Source organism: Manacus vitellinus, unplaced genomic scaffold (genome assembly GCF_001715985.3).
Source record: "Manacus vitellinus isolate BGI_N305 unplaced genomic scaffold, ASM171598v3 scaffold_53_pilon, whole genome shotgun sequence".
In the NCBI taxonomy this organism is placed as follows: Eukaryota; Metazoa; Chordata; class Aves; order Passeriformes; family Pipridae; genus Manacus; species Manacus vitellinus.
The window spans coordinates 3,761,961-3,784,902 of NW_021940637.1; the positions used below are offsets into that span (position 1 = coordinate 3,761,961).

The following is a 22,942-nucleotide window of genomic DNA, read 5'->3' on the forward strand; positions in this document are numbered from 1 at the left end:
AATAACTTACACATTTAAGTTATTCACAAGAACATCTGTAGAGAAATGTTCCAAATCCCACCTTTCCCTGTTGGAAAAGCGAAGAAGGTGTTTGGTCTATGTAATTCAGCTGTGCAGCAGAGCTTGAGTTACAATCTGCTTTCATCAACTCCTGCTTGTAGCTTTGGATTCTGCATCTGTTTTACTCAGTCTTGCATTTCGGTGCTTGAAAGCATTGATCATAAGCCTTTATTTTTGAAAGGACTCATTTAACCTGCAGGCTGTAACTGTAAAGCAGGCCTATTGCTTTCTTGTTCATAAAAAGCACAAAGTACTGAATGTTTCATGGGTCTTTTCCCTGACAAAACAAACCCGTGCAGTGGTGCACAGATCTGCTCACTGATAGTCCTGAAATAGCATTATGATAAAATTAAGATTGCTGGCAGTACTTTAAATACCGTGCCTATTTCCTAGGCTACTCTTGTTTTAGAAGGCTGTTTTCTTTTCCCTGTACTGTTCTTGAATGGCTGCTGGGGGAAAAAAAAATAAAATCTCATGCTAAAGCTTTATGCCAGTGAGCTGCAGCTCTGTAGTAATCAGAGCTTCATGGAACTGCACATTCAGCAAAGTTGAACAGTGCTGAGAACACGTCCTGAGAGTGCCCAGCTTAGCCTGAGCTTTGCAACTGAAAGGCACAAATCATCTTACCTAATCTTTCATGGGAACTTCCAACCTGCAAAGCCAATAAAATAAGCACACTGCTGCTCTCTACTACTCCATGAAAAAGTGTTCTTTTATCTTTAGATACCGCTAAAATATACCTATATAATTTGTATAGATACCTCTATCAGAAGTGTGAACAATGTAGTAAAGAGAGTTATGCAATTATTCTGAATTATTCTGTGCAGTGAATAACACACGATCAGTAGCTTTATGAATGAAAAGAACAGGAAAGCCACTCTGTGCAGAGCAGAAAAGGAGACATGATGAGGGAAGAGTGTGTGTTCATTAATGTTTATAATGTAACGTGTGCAGTATCTGTAAGACATCGGTTTGGTTTCTGGGATTGTTTATTACTTGTCCCTGAGTGTTTCTGTGTCAAGTCAAATACCAATATAAATAAAAACTTCATTTATTGTGAATAATGCTGATAAGGAAAGACTAGATTCTATTTAACTATGGAGTTGCTGATGCTGGCTCTCTACATGCACTAAGAATTGACAATATCTCTGTGCCTTCCTTTATACTGACCCTTCTTAAACTCCCCAGTGGGGCTGGATGCCCCTTGACAAGGATCTGTACTCTCTTGGACCTGTTCAGGAAGCCATTCAAGAAGAAAAGGAGTGCTTCATTTCAGGACTTTTCAGAACTATGATAGTTTGGCGATAGAAGAGGATTCAAGATGAGTAAACTCCAGCCTGTATCTGTCAAACCAGAGTCTTATTACCAACCAAGCCAGGAAAACAGTGGCAAGCACTTCCAAGGACACTGAGATAAATGCAGTGAGATGTATGGAAGTACACTTGGAAATTTTCTTGGTTTTCAGAGCTGTAAGATAAGAGACCTCTTGTTCAAGCCTACTGACATTTATCAAGCATAGCAAGAAGTCAGTATGCAAAGCTTTTATATGACTTTCAGTAAAAGAGAGCTAGTGTCACACTAGAGAAGAAGGTCCTAAACAAACCCAGGTAGCAGAAACTTTAGATCAGTAACAGGCACTCTATCTCTCCCTCTGTCTGTCTGGTTCTCTCTCCCTTTCCATCTCCCTCTTTTTGTTCCCTGCCACCCTTCCTTTTCCCTCAGAAAAGGGAGGAAAAGTGGTAAGAGGACTGCTACAAGCCTTCACTGAATGAACAAATACCATAAGAGTTAATGTATTAATGAAAACTGGTAAGTGTAAGCTCCAAACAGAGTGTACCCACGAGCTCCTAAAAGGAAGGGAAAGCAAGCAGGAAAGCCATCTAAGAGGAATTCTCATGACTTCCAGCCAAAGAATATCGTTACCTGAGAGAAACATACTCCAAATATCTCGAGCACTGCAATTCTGTAAGTGTAACTTGTTGTGGTATAGCTTTGATGAAATATGATAAATATTCCCTCTTAAAAGACAGGCTAAGGAGGTTGATACGTACTGCACATTCCAGCAGGATTATTATGGAACAGGTCTCGGAACAGAGATAATGCCCCAGATTTCAGTCTGCCACATGAGAGCAGCATAGATGTGATTCCTACAGCTAAATTACCAGAGGATTTCTAAATGTTTTTAAAGGTGTGTATAATATGTTGCACATGTACTTTAATCCATATATATGAGGTCTGTATTTATGCTTTGTGCTTTACAAACAGAAAAAAAAATCTGTCTACCTTAGCAAGCTCTCAGTCTCAACAGCAGGGCAAGATTGGAAGCTCAGATCAATGATTTCCAGCATTTACTTTGTGCTTCCACATCTTCAGTGGTCACATCTCACATTAGATCCAGGAGGATACAAGACCTTTTGTGGTGAATCTGGATTCCTTATAATCTGTTCAGATAAAATTACAAGAGTCGGCATGGAAGTAGGTATATGGTCAAGTCTTCCTATATAGCACCTCTTACAGAGTTTCATTAGAAAATCTATTTACTTATTTTCAGAACTTCTACTTTACTCTAGAACTGCATTCTATGTTTAATGAACTTCCTTCGCATGCTAGACAAGTCAGAAAAGCAGTCTTGTGATGGGTATGTCAGCAACACTAAGTGAGAGAATGAATAGAAACATTTCTTTGAACTCACTTCTTTTTCTCTTTTGCTAAGAGAAACAGCTAAACTAATTAATTATAAAGTCTTCCATTGAGAATAAATTAATTTACTGCAAAATATACATTTGTTCAACATCAAGTTCAGTTTTTCTATCACTCTCAGTTGTTGTTTTAACAAACCTCTGTTGATTGGACTTGATCTTTTTTAAGTATTTTGCAGTTAAACCTGTGTGGTGAAGCAGCTGGGAGCTTGTGCTGCTGCTCTGTTGGCCACCAGTGACAATGCCTCTCCAGCTGGTTTTGTGGTGGTTCGTGGGGGGCTCTCTGTGGCTCTTGCATAGCCCTGTGGCAGACTGGTAGTAAAGCTTAAGCTCAGCATATTAATTTATATAGAGAATGGCATTAGGTGTGCTCTGAGCTCTGTTTATGTGCCTGTTGCTAGTGTACAGAATCACCAAGTAGGTTGTTACCACAGTCTTTACAGAAGGAACTAATAAAGCCTGGGGCTGCCACATTTAAATGTCCTATCCTCTGTGAAAGACAACTTGATTATCTTGAACAGGAAGATAGAAGATTGTCTATATAAATTTTCATATTGACTTGCAAAATCTATGACTTCAAGGTGAAATGATGGAATTGTAACCCACTCTTCTAAGTGCCAGTCTGAGAAGAAGACTGGAAATGCAAGTTTAAGGGGTAAATTATGCACGTCTCATGGCATCTGATGAAACTGAGCATTTATTCAGAAACATTTGCATTTGTCCAGCCACTACCACACTTAGCAGAGCAAATACTTGCATGAAAATGTAAAACTAAGTACACTAGGGAGAAAATTCCTAAATTCTTTTTCAGCGGTTATACAGCTGAAGATTACTGAAGCTAAATAAGATTTAGAGATTTCCTCCCCTTCCCAGTAATTCTTGGAAGAATTATTAACCTCAGAATCTCTGTAGCAAGAGTATTTGCTGCTTGCTGGCATTTCTGCTTTAATTACTGGGGGAAACATAATGCATTTGACAAAGCTGAAAGCTGCAGTGCCTCAGACTGTTTCAGCAACTTACTGTGCATTTAATTCATCTTAACCCATGTATTGGTCAGCAAGACCTGCATTTAGGACAGTAGCTTTCTAGTCAAATGTCCCATGATTTCAGAGCACCTACAAGCTGTTTGCCTTGGGACTAACACTCACTTCCCAAACTTTAATCAGCAGGTAAACAGATGGGACAATCCATGTGAGTGCATTGAACTCTTCACATGAACACAGCACAGAGCACAGATCTTATTGCAGAAGATGCTGTTTTATGCCTTTTTTAACTCATGATCCTGTGCATACCTAGATACAGCATGGACTTTAAACAGCTTTCTGTGTATGGCATAGTTTTGTGGAAATTTGGGGACTCTTCGTGGCTGTAAAATCAAACGTGTGTTAAGCATTTACAGAATCAAGAGTTAAGCAAATGCCTTTGTGTTAAAAACTGGATGTGAGCAGGCCAGGTAGGAGAGGAATTCAGACCCTCATTCCCCCGGGGGGTGTGTGTCGTGGATGGTGCTGGTGTGTCTGCCCTGAGCGATCAGCACTTTTTTCTTTGTTACAGCTCCTCTTTGATGTCAGTTGTGCTTAAGCCGAACACACAGTTCGTGTCTGTTTTTTCTGTACAAAGCCTCTTCAAACATAAAAAAAAGGGGGGTTGAGGGAAGGAGAACTGTGAAACATATACAATTGCCACTGTTCCTATGTGAAGTTTAAAAGCTTTCCATGAGAGAGGAGTAGTACTTACGGCACTTGACTGTATTACAAAAACACTTACCAGTAGGTGAAACCTTGTCAAAAATAACTCATTTCCCTTGTGCTTCTCACAGGATGGAACAACCTTTCTTACATTAGCAATAGATTACAGAAAAGCTGTGTCAATTCTCCTCTGTTCTGCTTTAAAAATACTCTTTCCAATTCCAGTCACTTGACATAACTAGAGGAATGCTGCAGATGAGTTCAGAGATGAACATGGACAGTAAAGAAGGCAATTATTTTACTTAGTTATACATCTATGTCAGACAGAGCAGAATTGCAGTGGTAACATTACAATGTTGAAAGAAACAATCAATTTTATTTTACAATCCTGTCCATCTGAAAGCACTTATTCCCTGCATAAATAGCAATATATTTTTTACAGGAACTTGGTGTTTTCAATAGATTGTAGATTGGGAAGGAGGGGGTGGATTGTACAAAGGGGAACACGTTTTTTACTGCTGCTGCACTCTGTGGCTTCGTCAGGTCCCAAGTAAGGTCATAATAAATTTGCTGGGGATAATAGCCTGTACTTCAGACTAGGCAGATAATTCCATTGCACATTTCATTTTGTGCAGAGATTATCACATTTCAATAAATGTAGCTTGTCTTATAGGAATCAGATTGGGAACTAAACCATTTCTCACTGCTGCTGTTCATGGGTTATAGTGTTAATTGATTGTATTTAAGGCTGTTGAGGTGCTGTTTGGATTAGTTGTCCTACACCCAGAATGCCTGGGTAATTCTTCACTCATATGAAGAGGATTTATGATTATTTTGTTATCAAAATGTTTCTTCATTGGGGTTACTTTTTGGTTTTTATGGATGAACTCAGGTTTTATTGGAGCTCTAGAGGCTACAGGCAGTGCTTTTTCAGCCCATAGTGCAGTAAGGTGGGTGACAGCCCTGCCTTCTCTGTGCCACAGCCACCTCCCAGCAGCTCCATCTTGCAGTGAGGCCTTGGACTCAGAAGGGGAAAAGACTGAAGTGTTACTCCAGAGCAAAAACTGTCATCACTTTTGGTGAGAATGTTGTTCTGCCTTGGGTGTTTTGTCACTGACTTCAGTGCATTGTTTAAGCTCATCAGATCATTTAATGTAAGCCCTTCATTTGTGCTCAGGTGGGGTGTACCTGGCCCAAGCAGTAACTGCTACCTCCGAGCAAAACCAAAGTATAACCAGAGCTGGAGACGCTTGGAATTTAGTTCCCCTGGTCAACCTTGCACAGTGTCCATAGCCCAAGACTCTAAGATAGTCTTCTCTTCCAGTGTTTTGTCTTTGAGGTTTTCAGATAGTCCATATAGTTGCAGATTTGATAGTGGTGTCAGGTGATAATGTTGTACGAGAATCTATTGGGACACGCGCTTAAAAAAGTTATTACATTTTTATATAATTAAGAGACCCTTAGTTCAGGGGTTGTTTCTGTGTTTTCGTATGTTCTGCTGCTTCATGAGTTCTTTGTGGACAGAGCATTGCAGTGAATGGTCATGAATTTTGCTGCTATAAAGCAGTGTTATTGAGAAGTCTATGAATAACTAACCCTGCTCCACTTTCACGTGAACAAGTTTCTCATGAGCCCTCCAGCCTTCCATCTTTGTCCATTCCTGAGTCTCACCTCGCTTGTTTTTCATTATAAGCACGTGTTTGTCTCATCATTTCAAATCTGTTCTGACATCCATAGCTGTGACATTTGTGTTAATGCTCATCACAAGTTTCACTAGTTCAGTCGTGTTTCATTCTGCGAAATCCTACTCGTGGTTGAAGCTGTAACTGAGCTATGAAAAAAACACAGGATTCTTGGAGCTGCACTTTGTCTCAGTTATGACAATAGCTTTGGCTTCTAAGTAGCATTTGGTTCCTCTCAGATGACAAAATGTGGGTCCCAAGGGGATTTTGACACTGGTTTTTTGGTCCCCCCCCCTTCTTCAATTTTTTTTTAATTGTGTCACACTGTAATTATTGCTTACTCCTTTGTGACTTTTGCATTTATAGTTCACTGGGACATTTCAAATCTGGATTTGGTCTGATAGTGACTGTGAGGAAGATTGCAATATATTCTTTGGGTGTTTTGCATGTAGTCTGGCTCAGTTGCTACTCGTGTACAATTTTATATATAGTCTAACAGAAAAAAAACTAAAGCATTGCACCTTACATTGCATTTTGGTATTTCAAAGTTCAGCTCCCACATTTGCTATCCCTGAATTTTACTTCTAATATATGAATGCACTAGTATCTACATGATATGACTTGAAAACTTTACAGAATACTACATAAACAATGCAGAAGAAGGAACTGAGAGGAAAAAATATTTCCCTCATAGTAGTTGAATTAATTTGCTTTTATTAAGGGTGTAGTTTCAAGACCAGTAAGTACCTAGAAAGAAATGATATGTTGTCTTTGTGCTGATTTCATTGACAGAGAAACATTTGAGAAGGATCAGAATATGCATCAGCTCAGAAGTATAACGTGGTTTATCTTTTTGTTAAGAAATGCTGTTATCTGCATTCAATAAGTGAGCTATCAAACATGCCAAACAAAACTTAGCACTTGGGAAGAGTTGTGTTTACTGTCCATTATTCATACATAAATATAACTGATTACCAGGTATTAGATTTGCAGTAGTTGAAATAAAACCATAACAACTTGTTACTTTACAAAAATAACCAAGTTGTTTGCTATCAGTGAAGCAAGCATATTTTGGAGGTGGGAGCAATAAGGGCATGGTTTGACAGTGAAGGATGCAAATAAAGCTTTTTTTGGCATGGACTATGCCTCTATATTGTATATGAAAATATTGTTTAAATCAATACAACCAAATTCATGAGTTCTTCGCCCTTGCTTACTCCCTGCAAGTGTGTGGCTCCTGAGTACTGTTGGGAACCAAGGGAATTTTTTTCTGAGACAGTCACAGCGAGGGCAGCACAGAGATGCATATCTTTATCCCTTTCCTTCACAGTGCATTTATATCAAGCCCTGTCACAAAACAAACTCCAAGTGCTGTGAGCCTTCCCATAGTATGAGTGCAGGCATCCATGAAAACTATCTTTTGTCTAGTGGCCTTTTCTCTGAGAATGTAATTTTTTTCACTCATGTGTGTTATTCCTTTGAACTCTGAATGAGCACTTTGGCTGAACTTGACAGAACTGTACATTTGGAATTAAATGCCAGCAATTTCTTCCTCTTACCATGCAGAATTCTGTCACAGGCTTTTCAGACAGTAAGCACAGCAGACAGTGGGCTGTTTACCCTTAACAACAGAAGTGCACGTTTATTAGGTTTTTAGCCAACTTGGTTAAGGTTTATTTTACACACATTGTGTGTAAGTTGCTTTGCTTTTACATGGCAGTTCCCCAACCTGCCCTTGGAACATGCTAGTTAATTCCTATTATATTCTATAACTATTATGTTATTATCATTATATTTTTATAGAGAGAAAATTATGTGTTATCCAAACTACTATTCAGAACATTCTCATTAGAGTGTATCATCCTGACGAGCTTTAGTGTTGCTTAAAACACCCATTCTGAGATGTGTGGTTTTAAAAGTTTTCAAAACTTGTTCTTCATTTGCAATGGCAAGTGAGGAAAATGTTATTATTTCTTCTAGAGACGGTCTTTGATTTCAGTCACCTTAAACTGAACATTTTAACAGCTACAGTTTTGTTCCTTTTGAGTAGATTCTCATGGCTTGGTTATCTCTGATGAGTCTTGGTTATCTCTGAACTGAGGTGCCAGAGCAGTTATGGTGTTGCCGAAGGGAAATGCTGGCAGGAATGTCTATCAAATTTGTGTTAATGGAAGAGTCAACAAAACTTGCATTTGATTTTTAAAAATGCTGTAATTTCTCAAGTGTGCATTTCTGTCATTGCAATTTGAACAAAACACATGGGTGTGATATTTCCAGTATTGACTTAAGATGTGTCCTGCCTTCTTGCACAATGGCTGGCCAAGGACAGCCCACTCAGGAGCAGAGAGGAATTAATTCCTACTTAAATTCCATAGCTGTAGAGAACCTGGTCAAAGAAACACACCACACATCATGTCTGCATTCCATTTTCAGAAGGGAGTTAAGTGCCCAAATCACTTTTTTTTTGGTATGGATTTTCTGGCTTATATCTATTTGATAATATTTCTAGCAGTTTGTCCAATAGGTCAACCTTTCCCAGCTCACAGAATACTCTATATTCTAGATAGAAGAGGCACCCGTAAAGTCCTCTATATATGAAATCTGCTTTTCATTGGAAAAAGAAACATTTGTGAACTTCATTGTATGTCCTCCATTTCTATGCTCAGCTTTCAAGAATGGTGGGCTGGGACTTTGGGACAGGGTATGTCTATGCTAGAACAGGGTATGAGAGAACTTCTGCAGCAGCTGGAACTTAAGCTTGATGTGATTTCAGAGGTCAAAACTAGCAACATGAGTTTGAAAGCACAGAAAAAGAAATTCATGCATCTGCGGAGTACTCCTGTGACATGCCCTGAATCAGAGTCTGTTGAATACACTGATAAAGTCTGTCATTAACTTGAGTGAACTTTGGATGAAGGCTTCAAGGAAAAAATTCCCTAAATGAAGGAATGTTCTGTATTTCCATTATTAAAGGCTTGCTGTACCCCCTGATGGGATTAGTTGCTTATTTTCTTTGATTTTGTGCTCTCTTACTGGTGTCTTGCTTTCTTCAAAAACCTACTCTTTCCTCAGACAGAAATGAAGGCAAAAGTTGTTCGGCGTTGTAGTTTTCCAGCAGAAGGTCTAATTCTTCCATACCCTGTTGCTGTTTCTCATGAAGTCAGCAGGAGCTTTGTCTCATTAGGGAGGTCAGGGTCTGGTTCTAAAACAAAGCTGTTTCAGCTGCATGCTTCGGCATTTAGGGCAGAACAGAAGTTGAAGTGATGGCTGTGAAATATTTCCTTGCCAGCCATAAGCAGGGCTGTGTTCAGTGCACTGGGGTTCAGTGTTCAGATACAGGAGCAGTGAAGTGAGCTCAGCCTGGCAGGCTCTGTGTCAGTACAGCACAGTGCCAGGCACTCAGGCTGCCTTTGGCTCTAGAGAGCAGGATCCTCAGGTGTGATTCCATGTCACCCTTACCTGTTGCACTGTGACAATTATATTGGCACCTGGCTCAGCAAGCCAAGGTAAACTTTTCGAAGTTAGAGCAGGGCGAAGAGCTACCTGCAACACACAGGGTCCTTTGCTATCAGTGGTTTTAAAGTTTGAGAAGACGCAAAAAGAAGCTCTTTTCAGCAAAGGAATTAATTATATTGACAAAAGCAGCAGGGTATAAAAATGCATGTGATATGTAAAGTTACAAAATTAATGGCTTATTTACAACTTCAGCTGTTTTAGTGCAGCGTTTTGCCCAACTTCAAATTGTTCTAAAAAGGATTAGATATAATTAATGCTGTATGACCTCCTTTTTTCTTCTTTTCAAAGAATGTAGAGCTGTACATCTAATGAGGACCCTTGAAAGGACTATTATGTCCAATTGTCTCAATTATGCAAATAGCATTGATATTTTAGCAGAAGGGAGGGGATACTTCAAATTAAAAGTTTCAGCTCCTGCTTTAGCCTTTCTGCAGTGCCGGCATTTTTACAGCAAGTACATCCACTGTTTGAAGAGGGGAAAGGAGGTTTCACAAATTGGAGATTTGGGCGCTATCAAAGTAGATTTGTTGTGCCTTGTTCCACCATGAGATGAAAATACCCTCTGGGCAGGGAGATGGGTCATGAGACTTCTAAAGGATTACCTTCAAAGGGAGTCATGAGATTGGTTTGAACAAAGAAGCTGCTCACATGCTTATCATATGAGATTCTCTTCTTAAAGTGGTGGAAACCCATCTCCTTGGGAATTCTCATGAACTTCAGAGAGAATGGAAGTCCTAATAGTAAGATGAATGAGAAGTCTGAACAATAAACAGAAAGATGGGACAGGAGCGCAGAGTCAAATGCAGTTTATTTACTCTAGATGTAACTCATCCTTCCAAACTCTGAAACACTTCCAGGGACAAGCAGGTAGGACATGATTTTAAATGATTTTTCATTTCATTCCTGATTGTCTTCTGCTTTGCTGCCTTTTGTACCAGCGATATGTACAACTGAAACGTGCACTGAAGAGCCGTGTGGTGACCTACGATTGACTGGAGAAAGATAGTTAGTTGAAATGACAGTGTTCTGATTAGACTACTTCCTAGATTTCTCATTTATTTTGAATAACATGAAACCTGAAGTACTAATTGCAAGAAGACGAAATGAGTTTTCAGGTCCAGAAAAGGTGTCTCAAAATGCTTCAAAACAGAGCGTTACTGGGGTAGGACAGTAATAAGATGTTGAAATGCTGGCAAACAGAGATCACATATCTTACGTATTTCAGTGTTTTGAATGTGAATTTAGAGTTCCTTCTGCAGGAACAGGGATGGAGTTCTGGGGTTCTCTTTGTTTTGTAGGTTGGGACTTTTCTTTTTTGGGGGGGTTTCAGTTTTCAAAATTAGCCAATAATACTTTCTGGAGTTGACTTTTGACAACAAGCTTCTTTCTGTGTGTGTTTGTTTCCAGTTGAGTTTATCAAGGTCTGATGGTAGGTCAGGTATTATGGAAGTCTAAGATCAGAAAAGGGCACCATTTATGGTGGTTTCCCTTACCTCAGTGAGAGTTGGCAGCACAGGGGGATTCCCAGTGGAAAACTGTTGATAAACATCAGCAGCCCCCTCACATTTGGATCAGCAGTGCTCCTGTTGTAGATTGAAGTAATGCATTTCTGCCAGCAAGTACACTGGGCTTGAGGTGAGAAGTGTACGAGCTCCTTCACCAAGACCCAAACAACGTGTGATCTCTGAGTATTCACGTACAATCCTCAAGTCATTGAGGAGCCAAGGAAGCTCAGTTTTGGCCCTTGTTACCCCCTTGCTCTTCAAATCACAGCCCCAAAGAATGGTGCTCCCATCCACTCTTGAGCCATTCCTGCCCCTTCTGCTGTGGGTCTGGAGCAGGCACGCACCAGAAGCCCCCAGGGTGCATATCCGTGTGTTCCCCCACTGAGCAGAGACATGAACACAGCTTCTGCCCTGTTCAAAGTCTCCTTTAACTCCCCTAATTCAGGCTTTAAAATGTTTCTTTCCCATTTTTGATAATACATTAAATCCAGAAAACTGAAACCTTTACCATAATTTTCCCCCACTATTACATTAATTCAGATCATAGATAGACTGCAGCTAACATTTTGAAGAGAAGCAACAATGGGTTGCACACCATGAAAAAACAAGTCCAGGAACAGCAATGGAGATACTATTATCTGGTCCTATGGCACCTATTAATTCTCTTTGCTCCCCACTCAGGGGTTTTAAATATATAAGGACCGAAAAAAAGATTGACCAAATTTTCTGGAAACTATTTTATCTATAAACTCTCTGAAATCTCCCATTGCCTTTGCCCTTTGTAATTATTTCAGTCCTGAAGTGTTCATGTTTTCAGAAATTTTCCAATGAATGTTGGCAACTGTCAGGTATACGTAATACAGTATTTTAAACATACATATTTGGACTCTGTGGGAAATAATATAATCCCTGAATTTCAATACTTTCATAAGGATTTCTGAAAGATTATAAGGAATAATTTTGTACAAACCCTGTAGCCCAAGAGTTAAAGTAGCTGGAAATTCTTTCTTGAAAATGGCAGAAAGAGGCAAGAATAAAATGCAGTTGATTGTGGCATATTCTATTAAAGGTGTTCGGTCTTAGCTAATGTCTGGAAAATAATTGCTCGATCAAGGATAAAATTGGCCACAGAAAGTTGTTAATTTTCAACAGCTCAAACCATTATCAGAATTCTACCTGGAGAATCTTGCTTTCCGGAAAACTCTGTACAGCAAACTAATGTTCATTTCTGAAGGGACAGATTGGCAAACTAGTGTATTACGTATGTATTTGCAAAAAGAGCATATTCACAGAATGCAGAAGAGAGGATTCAATATTTATGGTATCTTTTCTCAAAATATATATTTGTTCAGCATCTCCAGATTTTAAAGACTTCAGAGATATGCATATATTCTTTACGTTGTGAATATAAAAATGTTACTTTGCAGAATTTTAAAGTGTGTTTTATTAACATGACTATCAGTATGCCTTAAGTAGTGGCTTTCTGTCACCATATTTTGAAAATGTCAGTACAATAAATTCTCCAAGCCCACCTGTTCAGGGAGCTCTGCACTTCAATTAGTACTAATACAACTGTACATTTAAAAGAAATTCTCATAGATGAATAATATTTCTCACAACATGTAGTCTGCAGATATTTTTCATTCATGGTTTACCCCATTTCTTAAAGAAAAAGGTCTCAAACCGTACTATTACATCATTTATGAAAAATCAGCATGTTTAGCTGACTGGTCAGAAGTTGTATAGAAGTTATCTCTGAAAGAGTAACTTGTAACTTCTTATATCAAAGAAGTGCTTATACTTTTAAACCCTTTTCCAAGTGGCACATTTTTGATCATTCATGTTCTAATAGTCATTATTCTTAATAATGTGGACTTGAATGACACAGATCTCTCTGATAGAGGTAATAGTCCAATTCAATGCCTTTTGCATCTACTTCACTAAGTGCAGGCTGGTCTTTGTTTTTAGGCATGATGAACATCTATTGACACAATTTTCTAAACCACAAATAACCAGGAGAATTAAACATGTGGGTAGTTTTAGTTAGAACTATTCATAGGCTTAGTTTTCTAATGAGGGGAGTACCTTGTCATGTTGATTAAGATTTCGTAAGTGTTGATGGATTGCACAAAGGAAGACTGGCTGTTGAGGGTGTGGAATCCAAGGGCTTTTCATTATAATAGCATTTTTCTATTTCAGATCAGAATAGCCTGTAGTAAAGGCTCATAGTTTAAAATACTTTGAGAGAAATATTCCACATGCAGATAACCTGGAGGCACCCTGACTTCCTTTAAAACCAGAGTCTTTACGTTAACCAAGACAGGTAACTGCCACAGTACAAAACCCATTCCTGAGCCTTGTCAGAGCTAGCTACCAGGGTCATCTTAAACCTTCAAATAAGAATTATCAACAAGGTATGTTATAGAAGAAACTAGTAATTACCAGGCTACTTTCACTGGCATAATGTTGGAGACTGTTTAGTGCCTCTCTCTCCCTGCTCATCCATTGTGCTGTACCAAACCTCTTGAGAGTGGTCCCTTGCAGGCAGATGTGGCTCCAATACCCATGGATAAAGTTGCTTACCACTTCCCATCCCGGCATCTTGGTTTGTGTGTGTTGTAGCTCTGCCATTCATCAAAATCTGGGAGTAAAACTGGCCATAGGCTGAAGGTTCTTTGGGGAGAGAAGTCCAAAGGCTCAGTAGGGATATCTGTTTGTGTTCCCCATCTCCCAAGCATCCAGCACCAGAGGGTTAAAGGCAAGAGGAGGATTTGGCAGATTGTTAACAGAACTGGCATGGGTAACAAATGGAGATGAACAATACCATGTCTGCCCTGAAATTTGGTACAGTAAGGGACAAGGAAAAGTGTGGCAAGAATGGCTTTTACTACCTTAAAATGTGGTAGATGTGGTGAGTAACCTGGTCATTGTCTTTGTGCATTACATGCAGAAAAAAAAATTCAGTATTGCAAAAGTACACAAGGTACATTCTCCACAGGGAAGGCCTGAGCCTGGCTGTGCTGTCCTAACTGAGCCAGGTTGTGCCATGCTAACTGAGCCAGGCTGTCCTAACTGAGCCAGGCTGTGCTGTCCTGAGCCAGGCCATGCCGTGCTAACCTCCAGTGGCTCTGTAAGATGCTTTATTTTAGCTGCATTAGCTGTGCAATTACAGCACTGCTGAGCTGTGCCCAGGCAGCTGTGCCTGCCTCTCAGAAGGGTGTCTGAGCTCATCCAACACATTGCACTGACGTGGCTCCACGGCTGGAGCTGCAGCTGGGCACATCCACCATTTCGGAGCGAACTGGTCTCTCTGGGTTGAGGCTGTAGCTGTTTTTCACACTGCAAAGCCTCTGGGGAAGAGCCGTGTGTCCCTGAGAGATGCAGCAGAACCATCTTAACTTTGAAAAGAGAGCTTGTTACTTTCTTACTTGTCTGCTTTGTGGGCTGTGTCCCTCAGTTAATGAATGTGGAGAGAAAAAGGAGTAATGTTTTTGTTTCGGCGGGGTTTGCTGCGAGCCTTGCTGGGAACACAGAGGTAATGAGGGCATGGAAGCTCATTCCAGCCCTCTGTGCAGCATGGCACCACTGACTGGTTTCCACAGCACCAGCAGAAGGGATTTCTGGGCTCAGTTTGAAGTAACGACATTGCTCACTGACACTGCCATCCTGGTGTGCCTCAGGCTCCACCACAGAGCAAATGGCTCCCTGACAAGGTGGCTACAAAAGCATGGGTTCAGATTGAACCATACGAAAAATACTGTGGGGTGAGAAGAGGAATTGTCTCAAGCAAATAGTATTTTATTTGAAAGAATCTTGCAACTGTTACAAATCCCTTCTTGATGCTGTGCTTATTAGCAAACAGTATAAGAGATCTTCTTTCTATTGTGTATTGCTTGGTACTTCATATTTTAATAATTGCAAAAGCTATTCGTGGTTGTACAAGTAGCTTCTTGATAGAACTCATGCAAACTAGAGTTGTGGAAATTTAGTATAAATTTGCAGGCTGTCACTGTGTCCTGTAGTTGGGGACGTTGCTTCTGGCTCTGGCTTCTTAGTGGCATAACACAAATTTAAAATAGTATTATGGTTTGATGCCATGTGTATTTTTAGCCATGAACAACTTTTCAGTAGAATCTTACCAGTTCATGAGTGTCTGCAAAATTGGCTATTAACATCCATCACATAGGCTGGAGTAGTTTTCTCCAGGCAAGATCTCTGTTATTGGGAGGACAGTCATTCTGGGTAGCAGTAATCATCTGAAAGGTTAATTAGCTGGGCGCTTGGAAAAATTGTTCCTTCAAAGTGAAAAGAATGATGGATAGTGTAATTGGGATGTTGCATTTAAAGGCAGCGCAAAATAGAAATCTTTCTAATGTCAATATTCAGATAACAGGGATTCTGCAAATATAACTATTTATTTTTTCTCCTAGCAGTTTATTGTTATTTATTTTTTCTCAAGTGAGAGCAAGTGAATGCGGTTACCTCCGTGGCATTGTGCACACATCGTGCACGTGCTCTCGAGATGAATTTCATTCCACATCCAGATTCCTTCTTTCTCTCACTATCTCATCAAAGCAAACATCCCTCTTCTCAAATCTGGCATAAATATCCCATTTTAATTCTGTAGAGCATTCTAATTAAATAATTGGGCAACATAGTTGAGATTTGATTTCCCTGCTAATACCACCTGCAGCATCCTACAAACCATGGGAGGATTACCATGAAGAGTTGGTCAGACGGTGTTAACAGGGCTACAGCTGAATGTTTCCAAAAATGGCAATAATCAATCCACATCTTAACAAGATGTTGGTGAAAGTAATCTGTATTAGTCCACAGATGTGAACTCTGCTGCCCAGCCAACTCCATTTTTTTATTATTTTGTGATTGATTTAGCCTGAACAGCTTTGTCAAACCCTGTATTGTGCATGACATGCATTCGTTTGGTCCCCTGCCTGCTCCCCCGGTGCATTTGTGTGCCAGGCACTGTCTGCTGTGTCCGGCCCTGTCCCTGGCTCCATGCACCGTTCCCATTCCCTGCTGTTCCCATTCCCGCTGTGCTGAGCAGCTGTGCCTGCCCCAGGCCCAGCCTGGCTGTGGAGCCTGTGTCCTGTGCCCCAGGGGCAGCGGGCTGGGACAGCACAGGGCCGAGGCCTTGTCCCACCCTGTGACCGAGCCGGGCCATCCAGCCAGGACACGAGTCCTGTCCCGGGAGCATCGCTGGGGATCAGGGCTGCTCACGGGGCTGACTGCTGGACTGGGGCTGGCTGAGTGCCGGCTCTGGATGTGCACAGTGACACGGCTGTCTCTCATCCCTGCCCTCCCTCTCACTCCCCACGTTCTTTCACTCCCTTTGGTGGTATTTTTGTCATTAATGCTTCTCCATAATCACTGCTGTGCTATCCTGCAGAGTTATTTGTCAAGTGAAAGTCACAGCTTCTGGTGACACAGTGTCATGTAAGAGTTTGTAGCATGACATTTCCAGTGGCTTTCCTCTCCTGTGTCAATTCCTACCTTGGATTTCCACCCAGATGCATTTGTTGGTCCATACCCACCCCTTGCTCTTGCATAAAGCTGCAGCGAGACAGGGCTGCAGGCTTTGTTTCGGTACAGCCCGAAATTTGGCCCAGTACTTGTTCATTGAATGGTAGGTTATATATGAAGTGAAATACATAAAATGTCATGCTAATTTAGTGGCAAACTGGAATTGTCTGTGTGTGGTAGTGAGAGAAAATTCTCTCCAGTTGCTGCCTGGCTGCAGCCCTGGATATGCAGTTTCTCAGCAAATAGTGTCATTCATTTGCCATAGTCAAAGGATAACTGGTCTTAGTAGAACTAATTCTTGTGTTTATTAGTGCCTATATTAGCAAGGGAACTAGTGCTTTGGGGTCTTAATTTTGTTATCCCATACTTTACAAGCCAGCAATACTGATTTCCATTCCTTTCTGCAGGAGGAGACCTTTTTAAAGCTAAAGACAGCAAGCAAATCCAAAATGTAGAATAATATAAATCCAGTATTAATTTACACTGTTTCTTGGCAACATATTCATTTCCAGGTTGAAGTATAAGAATTAACAGTGATGTGGTTTTGTTTTGTTTTTACCAAAATTTATGAGACCTGTTGTCAGTTTACATAAAGGAGAAAAAATAAACCACTGAACATCTGAATTATTTTTTTTTCAAAACTAGATTCTAACTAATACATTCAGGATTTGCAATAAAAAGCAAGTTTGAACTTCCCCACCATCAAAAAGTTGGGATCTCCTTTTTCTGCTTTCCTTAGCAGTGAATGGAAAACTCCCACTGGCTGTTGGTCTGAAAACTGTAGCTGATCTGTCATAGCCCTTTAACAGTTTATCCATTCCAAGGCTGTTAAAAAGTGCTTATTTTTTTCCAAACTCACCACAGACAGTATGTGTACTTATATTTTTCCTTAAGAAATCAAGTACATTTCAGTGCAGAGAAGTGTACAGAATGTGTACAAAGTAAGTAAAGAAAGTGCCTGTTTTCTGACAGTAAATGTTTCTGCTCAAGTATTTGCACTGGATTATAATGAAGCTTTGGTTAAGCAGATTAAATAGACAAAAGCAGTGAAACTTCAAAGGCTGACCAAATATGCTGAGGTTTTTATTTCCCCAGTCTGTAATGCCTGCTTTTGCCTTCCTCTCATTAGCACAGAAAAATTAGCCAGTAGAGCACAATGTGTTGTCCCTCTGTAGTGCCTGCAGTGCCTGATTTCTAACGGGGTTTTAGGGTGAGTATGGAAGGTCTTTTTCAATGTAGCAGTAGATAATAGATCTTCTGTGAGAGGGGTTTTAAGAACAACTGCACAGCTGAGAGCTCAGCTGTATTGTAGACCTCATTTTAGATTCCAAGAAGCAACCAAACACAGATATTAAGTCCGTGACTTAATCCAATGGTTAATTAACTGTTTTTACATGAAGTACTCAAAATAGCAAAGGAAAGTCTGTGTTTTGTGCTGTGAGGAATAAGGTAAAGCAGTATTCAATGGCATGTGTAAAAATTTTTTGGATATTTCTAGATTGCATTTTCCAGTGTTCCCTACAGAACAGTTAAATGTTCAGCATCTGTTATCATTTTTATTTTGAAGAGTATTTCCTGTATTATGGGATTGATTTGGACTTTTGTGTCACTTAGTCAAGAAGTTATCACAGAAGTCAAAAGTTTTAATCGAGGGGAAAATGGATATATTTAAAATATGTAAAATAATGACAAAACCTAAATTAATTAAAAATTTAAATATATAATTTTAAAAGTACAGAAATTATGTAAGCTCTGTAACAGTTTCCTGTTAAGCTCATTTTATAATGTTAAAGATGATAAACTAGTATAGTGTATATGAACAGAAGTAACAACATTGGACACAGTTGTAAAACAGCAGTGAATTTGTACACTGTATGGCTTTTGATTAATTTGGAAAAATTACTGTAATTCCAATAAAATAGACTATTTTTGGCTCTCTGAATATTTTGAACAGCCTGTAAATTAACAAAATCTGGTTCTGAACAGGTAAATGGCATTTGTTTGATGGAATCACCCACCTCCATGTACCACAGAGCCTCATGGATCTCCCTGTCTGGGGTGTTTTCTCTGCTTTTCTAGAACTGGACTCTGATGCTATAGGACAAAAGCATTTTCTAAGCTCCATTTTGAATAATACTATTGCTAAAACTTGTCACCTTGTAAAAACCTTGCCAGAAAGTTTATGAAAAGAACCTTTCTAGTTTCAATTGAAGATGGACCCTGTGGAGTCAAGAGACGAGAGCTGACCAAATCACACAGGCTTCAGATGTTAATTTAATTCTCTCTTCCTTCATATTTCATAATCAGTCTCTTTATGCTAAATGCCTGAAATGCATGCCTTGTCATTCTGGAAGCAAGTAAAATTGTAGCTCCTTGAAGTTTTGTGGGACAAGTCCTTTCCTCTTCCTCTCTCCATGGTGCTCTGAGCTCTGAACAGCTCCTTCTGGAATGAAATGAGGTGGTTCTGCCTGGGTACATCAGTCAGTTAAAGTGGAGAGCAGAGGTGCAGGACCTGTCAGACCACTGCCTGTCAGGGGAGACTGGCTCAGAGGCACCTGCAAGAGGCAAGTGTTTGTGGACCTGCACAGATCGTGGACAGCTTTTTCATGAAGTAGAAGCTTCATTTGGCAACTTATTTGCAATTACTTGAAGTGAGGGAACTGCAAGTAGTCCCCTATTATTTTAGACATAATGGAGAAAATGAAGAAGCCAGACAGGAACTAACAAGTCAACAAACAAAGAAACTTCAGAGACAGCTCTTGCCTCACATAAAAAAAGACAACTATTACACCCTCTGTTCATCATGCCATGCACTGAGCAGCACTGAGGGGGCCAGGCTGGTCTCAAAGCTATTGCCAGGCTGACAGACATCTACAGTTAACTTTCTTAGGTCCAAAATCAGCAAGGTTTTTGGTACGTTCTCTAGGAAAGCCCCCCCTCCCCCCTTTTTTCTTTTTTTTTTTTGAAGGCACCCTGAAAGTTCTTGTGACATTTTTAGCTTTTGTGTCTGCAAAAATTTAATTTCATTTCCAGAGAGGAAACTAAAGCAAAACAAACATTTGCTTGCTACTTGAAAAGACATGAATTCCTAGTTCAAACACAGAAGAGGCAACTTTTGTCAGCAAGGCAAAGGTATCGGTGTCATCAAATTGTGAGTGGGTTTTAACACTTTTTTGTTTCTTTAAAATTAAAAGTCTGTTTTGAGTTGACTTTATTAAATTCCCCACGAAATGTTGGTTTATTACTGCAGTGGTGATGATACTTTGCCTTGTTAATGGTTGCAGGGACAGAGAAGGTCTGGGGTTTGCAAGTAAGGAACTGGGTGAAGCTCTGGCCTGCAGCACTTGCTGCACTCGCTCCCTTCAGTGCTCCCAAACCCCACTGCACTTCCAAAGCAGAGGTAAATGCCTTGTGCGAATCTGATTTTGTTCCAGTTTGCACATTGCTGCTTTTAAAATGGCTGTGACCTTGGTCTGGTTTCTGGTTTGCAAGCAGTATAATAGGCCAACACAATTTGGAGGTTGTTTTCTTTCTCCTGTTTCACAGATACCCGAAGAGTTTGTGCTTTTTCTGTTAAATGTTCTTTCAATTTAAAGAATGGCTCCTTCCAAGATACATCTCCGTCAGAGTAAGATGCCCTGGGAATGACTGGAACTGGATTTACAACGGGAAAAAGTTACTTGAGAATGTTAATTATGCAGAGAAAGTTTCTGGGAAGCAATTTCTACACAAGAAGGATGATTCTAAAGTGTTATTTGGAGTAAATATCTATTTATGTCACAATTTATGCTGATATTTGGTACTACTTTGAGTCCATTTACTGTTTACTATAGTAGGAAGCAGCAGCTGAATTTTGTGGTAGACCTTGAAACTTCAAGACCAGCATCTTTGCACATGAGGGTTTTTACACACATTTGAGGTTTAAATTTTATGCGTCATAGAAAATTCACATCACCTACTTGCTTCATGAGTAGATGTGTCTGGTGTTTAAAAGTGATGTAATGAATTTAGTGGCTGAAAACAGAAGGGGAGTGTTACCATATCTGCCACACAGAAATATTTCAGTACTTTTTTTTCTTTATTTTTTCTCTTTTTAGGGTCAAAAGGCTTGGATAGAGAAGACCTTTTCTAAAAGAGAATGCATCTATGTAATTGCCAACAACAAAGACACTAGCAGGTAACATTTGAAATGTTTGCATTGGCCAATAGAAAAGGTTAATACTGAAGGAACTGGTCTTTATTTGGATTTAGATGTGTGAAATTGAGACCCAGTTTCCTCACTGCCCTTAAAGGGAGGTGAGAAAGGAACAAAAGCCAAGTCATGCTTGCACTGAAATCTGTGCAGAGCCCTGGGCTATGCCATACACAGAGAGTGAGGTTGGGCAGCAGGAGAGGCAGAGAATTGTTAGTTCCTAGCTTTGCAAGACTGAATCGTGAATTCTGAAGGCAAGGGTGCAATAATGTGGTGCCATTCTTCACAGCTGGTATGACATTACCACCAACAGTAATATACAGGGGACTCAAATTCTTGGTCCAAATGTTACTATTACTGCATGGCTTGGCTACACTGTGATCCATCTTGTCTGGATAACTTAACATGGGAGCTGATAACTTAACATGTGAGATGATAACTTTACGTGGGAGCCACGTGTGAGCTGTCACCTCTGAGGAAGAAACAAGTGGTCAGTGTTCCTGTTTGCATTCTTCCTCCTTGCCTGTCCCTAAGCCTAGAACAACTTTCCAGTGCATAACACAAGTGAAGTGAAATTTTTTATCTTTGCTTGTTAAAAACACCTGAGGACTGGTAATTCTGGCATATGTGTGTATGTGAGAGGTGTTTCTATGATTCCTGTAGAGCAAGGCATGGTCAGAGGAAAATCTAATTTCTGATTTACTGTTTTCTTTTATATTGGAGATACTGTAATCAAAGTCCCTTCACATTTTAACTTACAGGTGCTGCTGTGGCCAGCTCATTACCCAGCATATTCCACCTCCTCCAAGTATAACAGCTAATAAAAATGGAGAAGAAACGAAGCAAGTGGAAGCTCAGCCAGAGAAATGGTCTGTCAGTAAACACACCCAAACATACCCAACTGATGCCTATGGAAACCTTGAATTCCAGGGAGGAGGACATTCCAATAAGGCCATGGTAAGGAGCCCAGGCTACTCTAAGGTATTCATCTGGTATGTTAGCTCAACAGACTGCTGAGTTTTCTTAGCAGTAGAAGTAACAGCAAGTCAAACTTCCGTGAAACTTTTGTTTTGCTTCTCTTCTGAACTAATCCAAATTTAGACTTGTTTCTTTGCTCATTTATTTTCTTATCTGTCTACTGAGACTGCCACTCAAGACAACCCACCTCAAAAACTTGTCCAAAATGTGTGGGAGAGGTAGGTGGGTTTTGTTAGTGGTGGTCTGTTTGTTTTCAAAAGCAGAAATAAGCACAAGCTTATTCTGTCGATTTCTTTGATAGAGTAGTAGTTTGAACAGAAATCAGAGTGGTGGAACTAAACTGAGAAGAAGGCAGGTCATTGCTTTGGAGACAGAACCATGTATATCAACAGTGAGTGGGATAAAATGTAACATGAGCCTCGTGTCTTGTGAAGGTCGTTGACTCTGTGTGACTGTCAAACCAGAGGTTATAGGAACAGTACAAAACACCTTCCAGACATTTTAAATAGGTGACTTCCAACAATGCAGATTTGTAATAAGAGTTTAGGATCACTTGATAGCAGTCAGTTTTGCAGGTGAAGAGAGGCAAGTAAGTTGATGAAGTGAATAGTAAATTGTGAAAGTTTTCAACCATTTTTTCTAATCATCATCAGCAGAGAAATGTAATAATGTGTTGCTTGAAAATTATAAAACTTTCTTCAAGATGAAAGGCATCATATAACCACTGTTTGCTCAGTCAATAGAAATTTCCAGAGCAGGTGGAGTGATGATATTACACATTGCTCTCTGCAGTACATCCGTGTGTCATACGACACTAAACCAGATTCTCTGCTGCATCTCATGGTGAAAGACTGGCAACTGGAACTGCCCAAACTCTTAATCTCTGTCCATGGAGGCCTCCAGAACTTTGAAATGCAACCTAAATTAAAGCAAGTATTTGGAAAAGGTCTGATAAAGGCTGCCATGACCACAGGGGCTTGGATTTTCACTGGTGGTGTTAGTACAGGTAAGCAATTCCCATCACTTTTAGTTTACTTAAGAATTCAGTGATGTTCATTCACTAATCTTTCCCGCAGGCAGA

The 22,942-nt window shown here is 40.0% G+C and overlaps 1 protein-coding gene across 1 annotated transcript in view; it reads left to right on the forward strand.

Annotated features, from left to right (window-relative positions):
- Nucleotides 1-22,942, forward strand: part of TRPM1 (transient receptor potential cation channel subfamily M member 1) — a 96,501-nt gene that overhangs the window by 36,124 nt on the left and 37,435 nt on the right. The window contains exons 6-8 of the mRNA XM_018081467.2: nt 20,789-20,868; nt 21,645-21,840; nt 22,654-22,867. Coding sequence (XP_017936956.1) covers nt 20,789-20,868; nt 21,645-21,840; nt 22,654-22,867 — 490 coding nt within the window. The remainder of the gene's footprint in view (nt 1-20,788; nt 20,869-21,644; nt 21,841-22,653; nt 22,868-22,942) is intronic.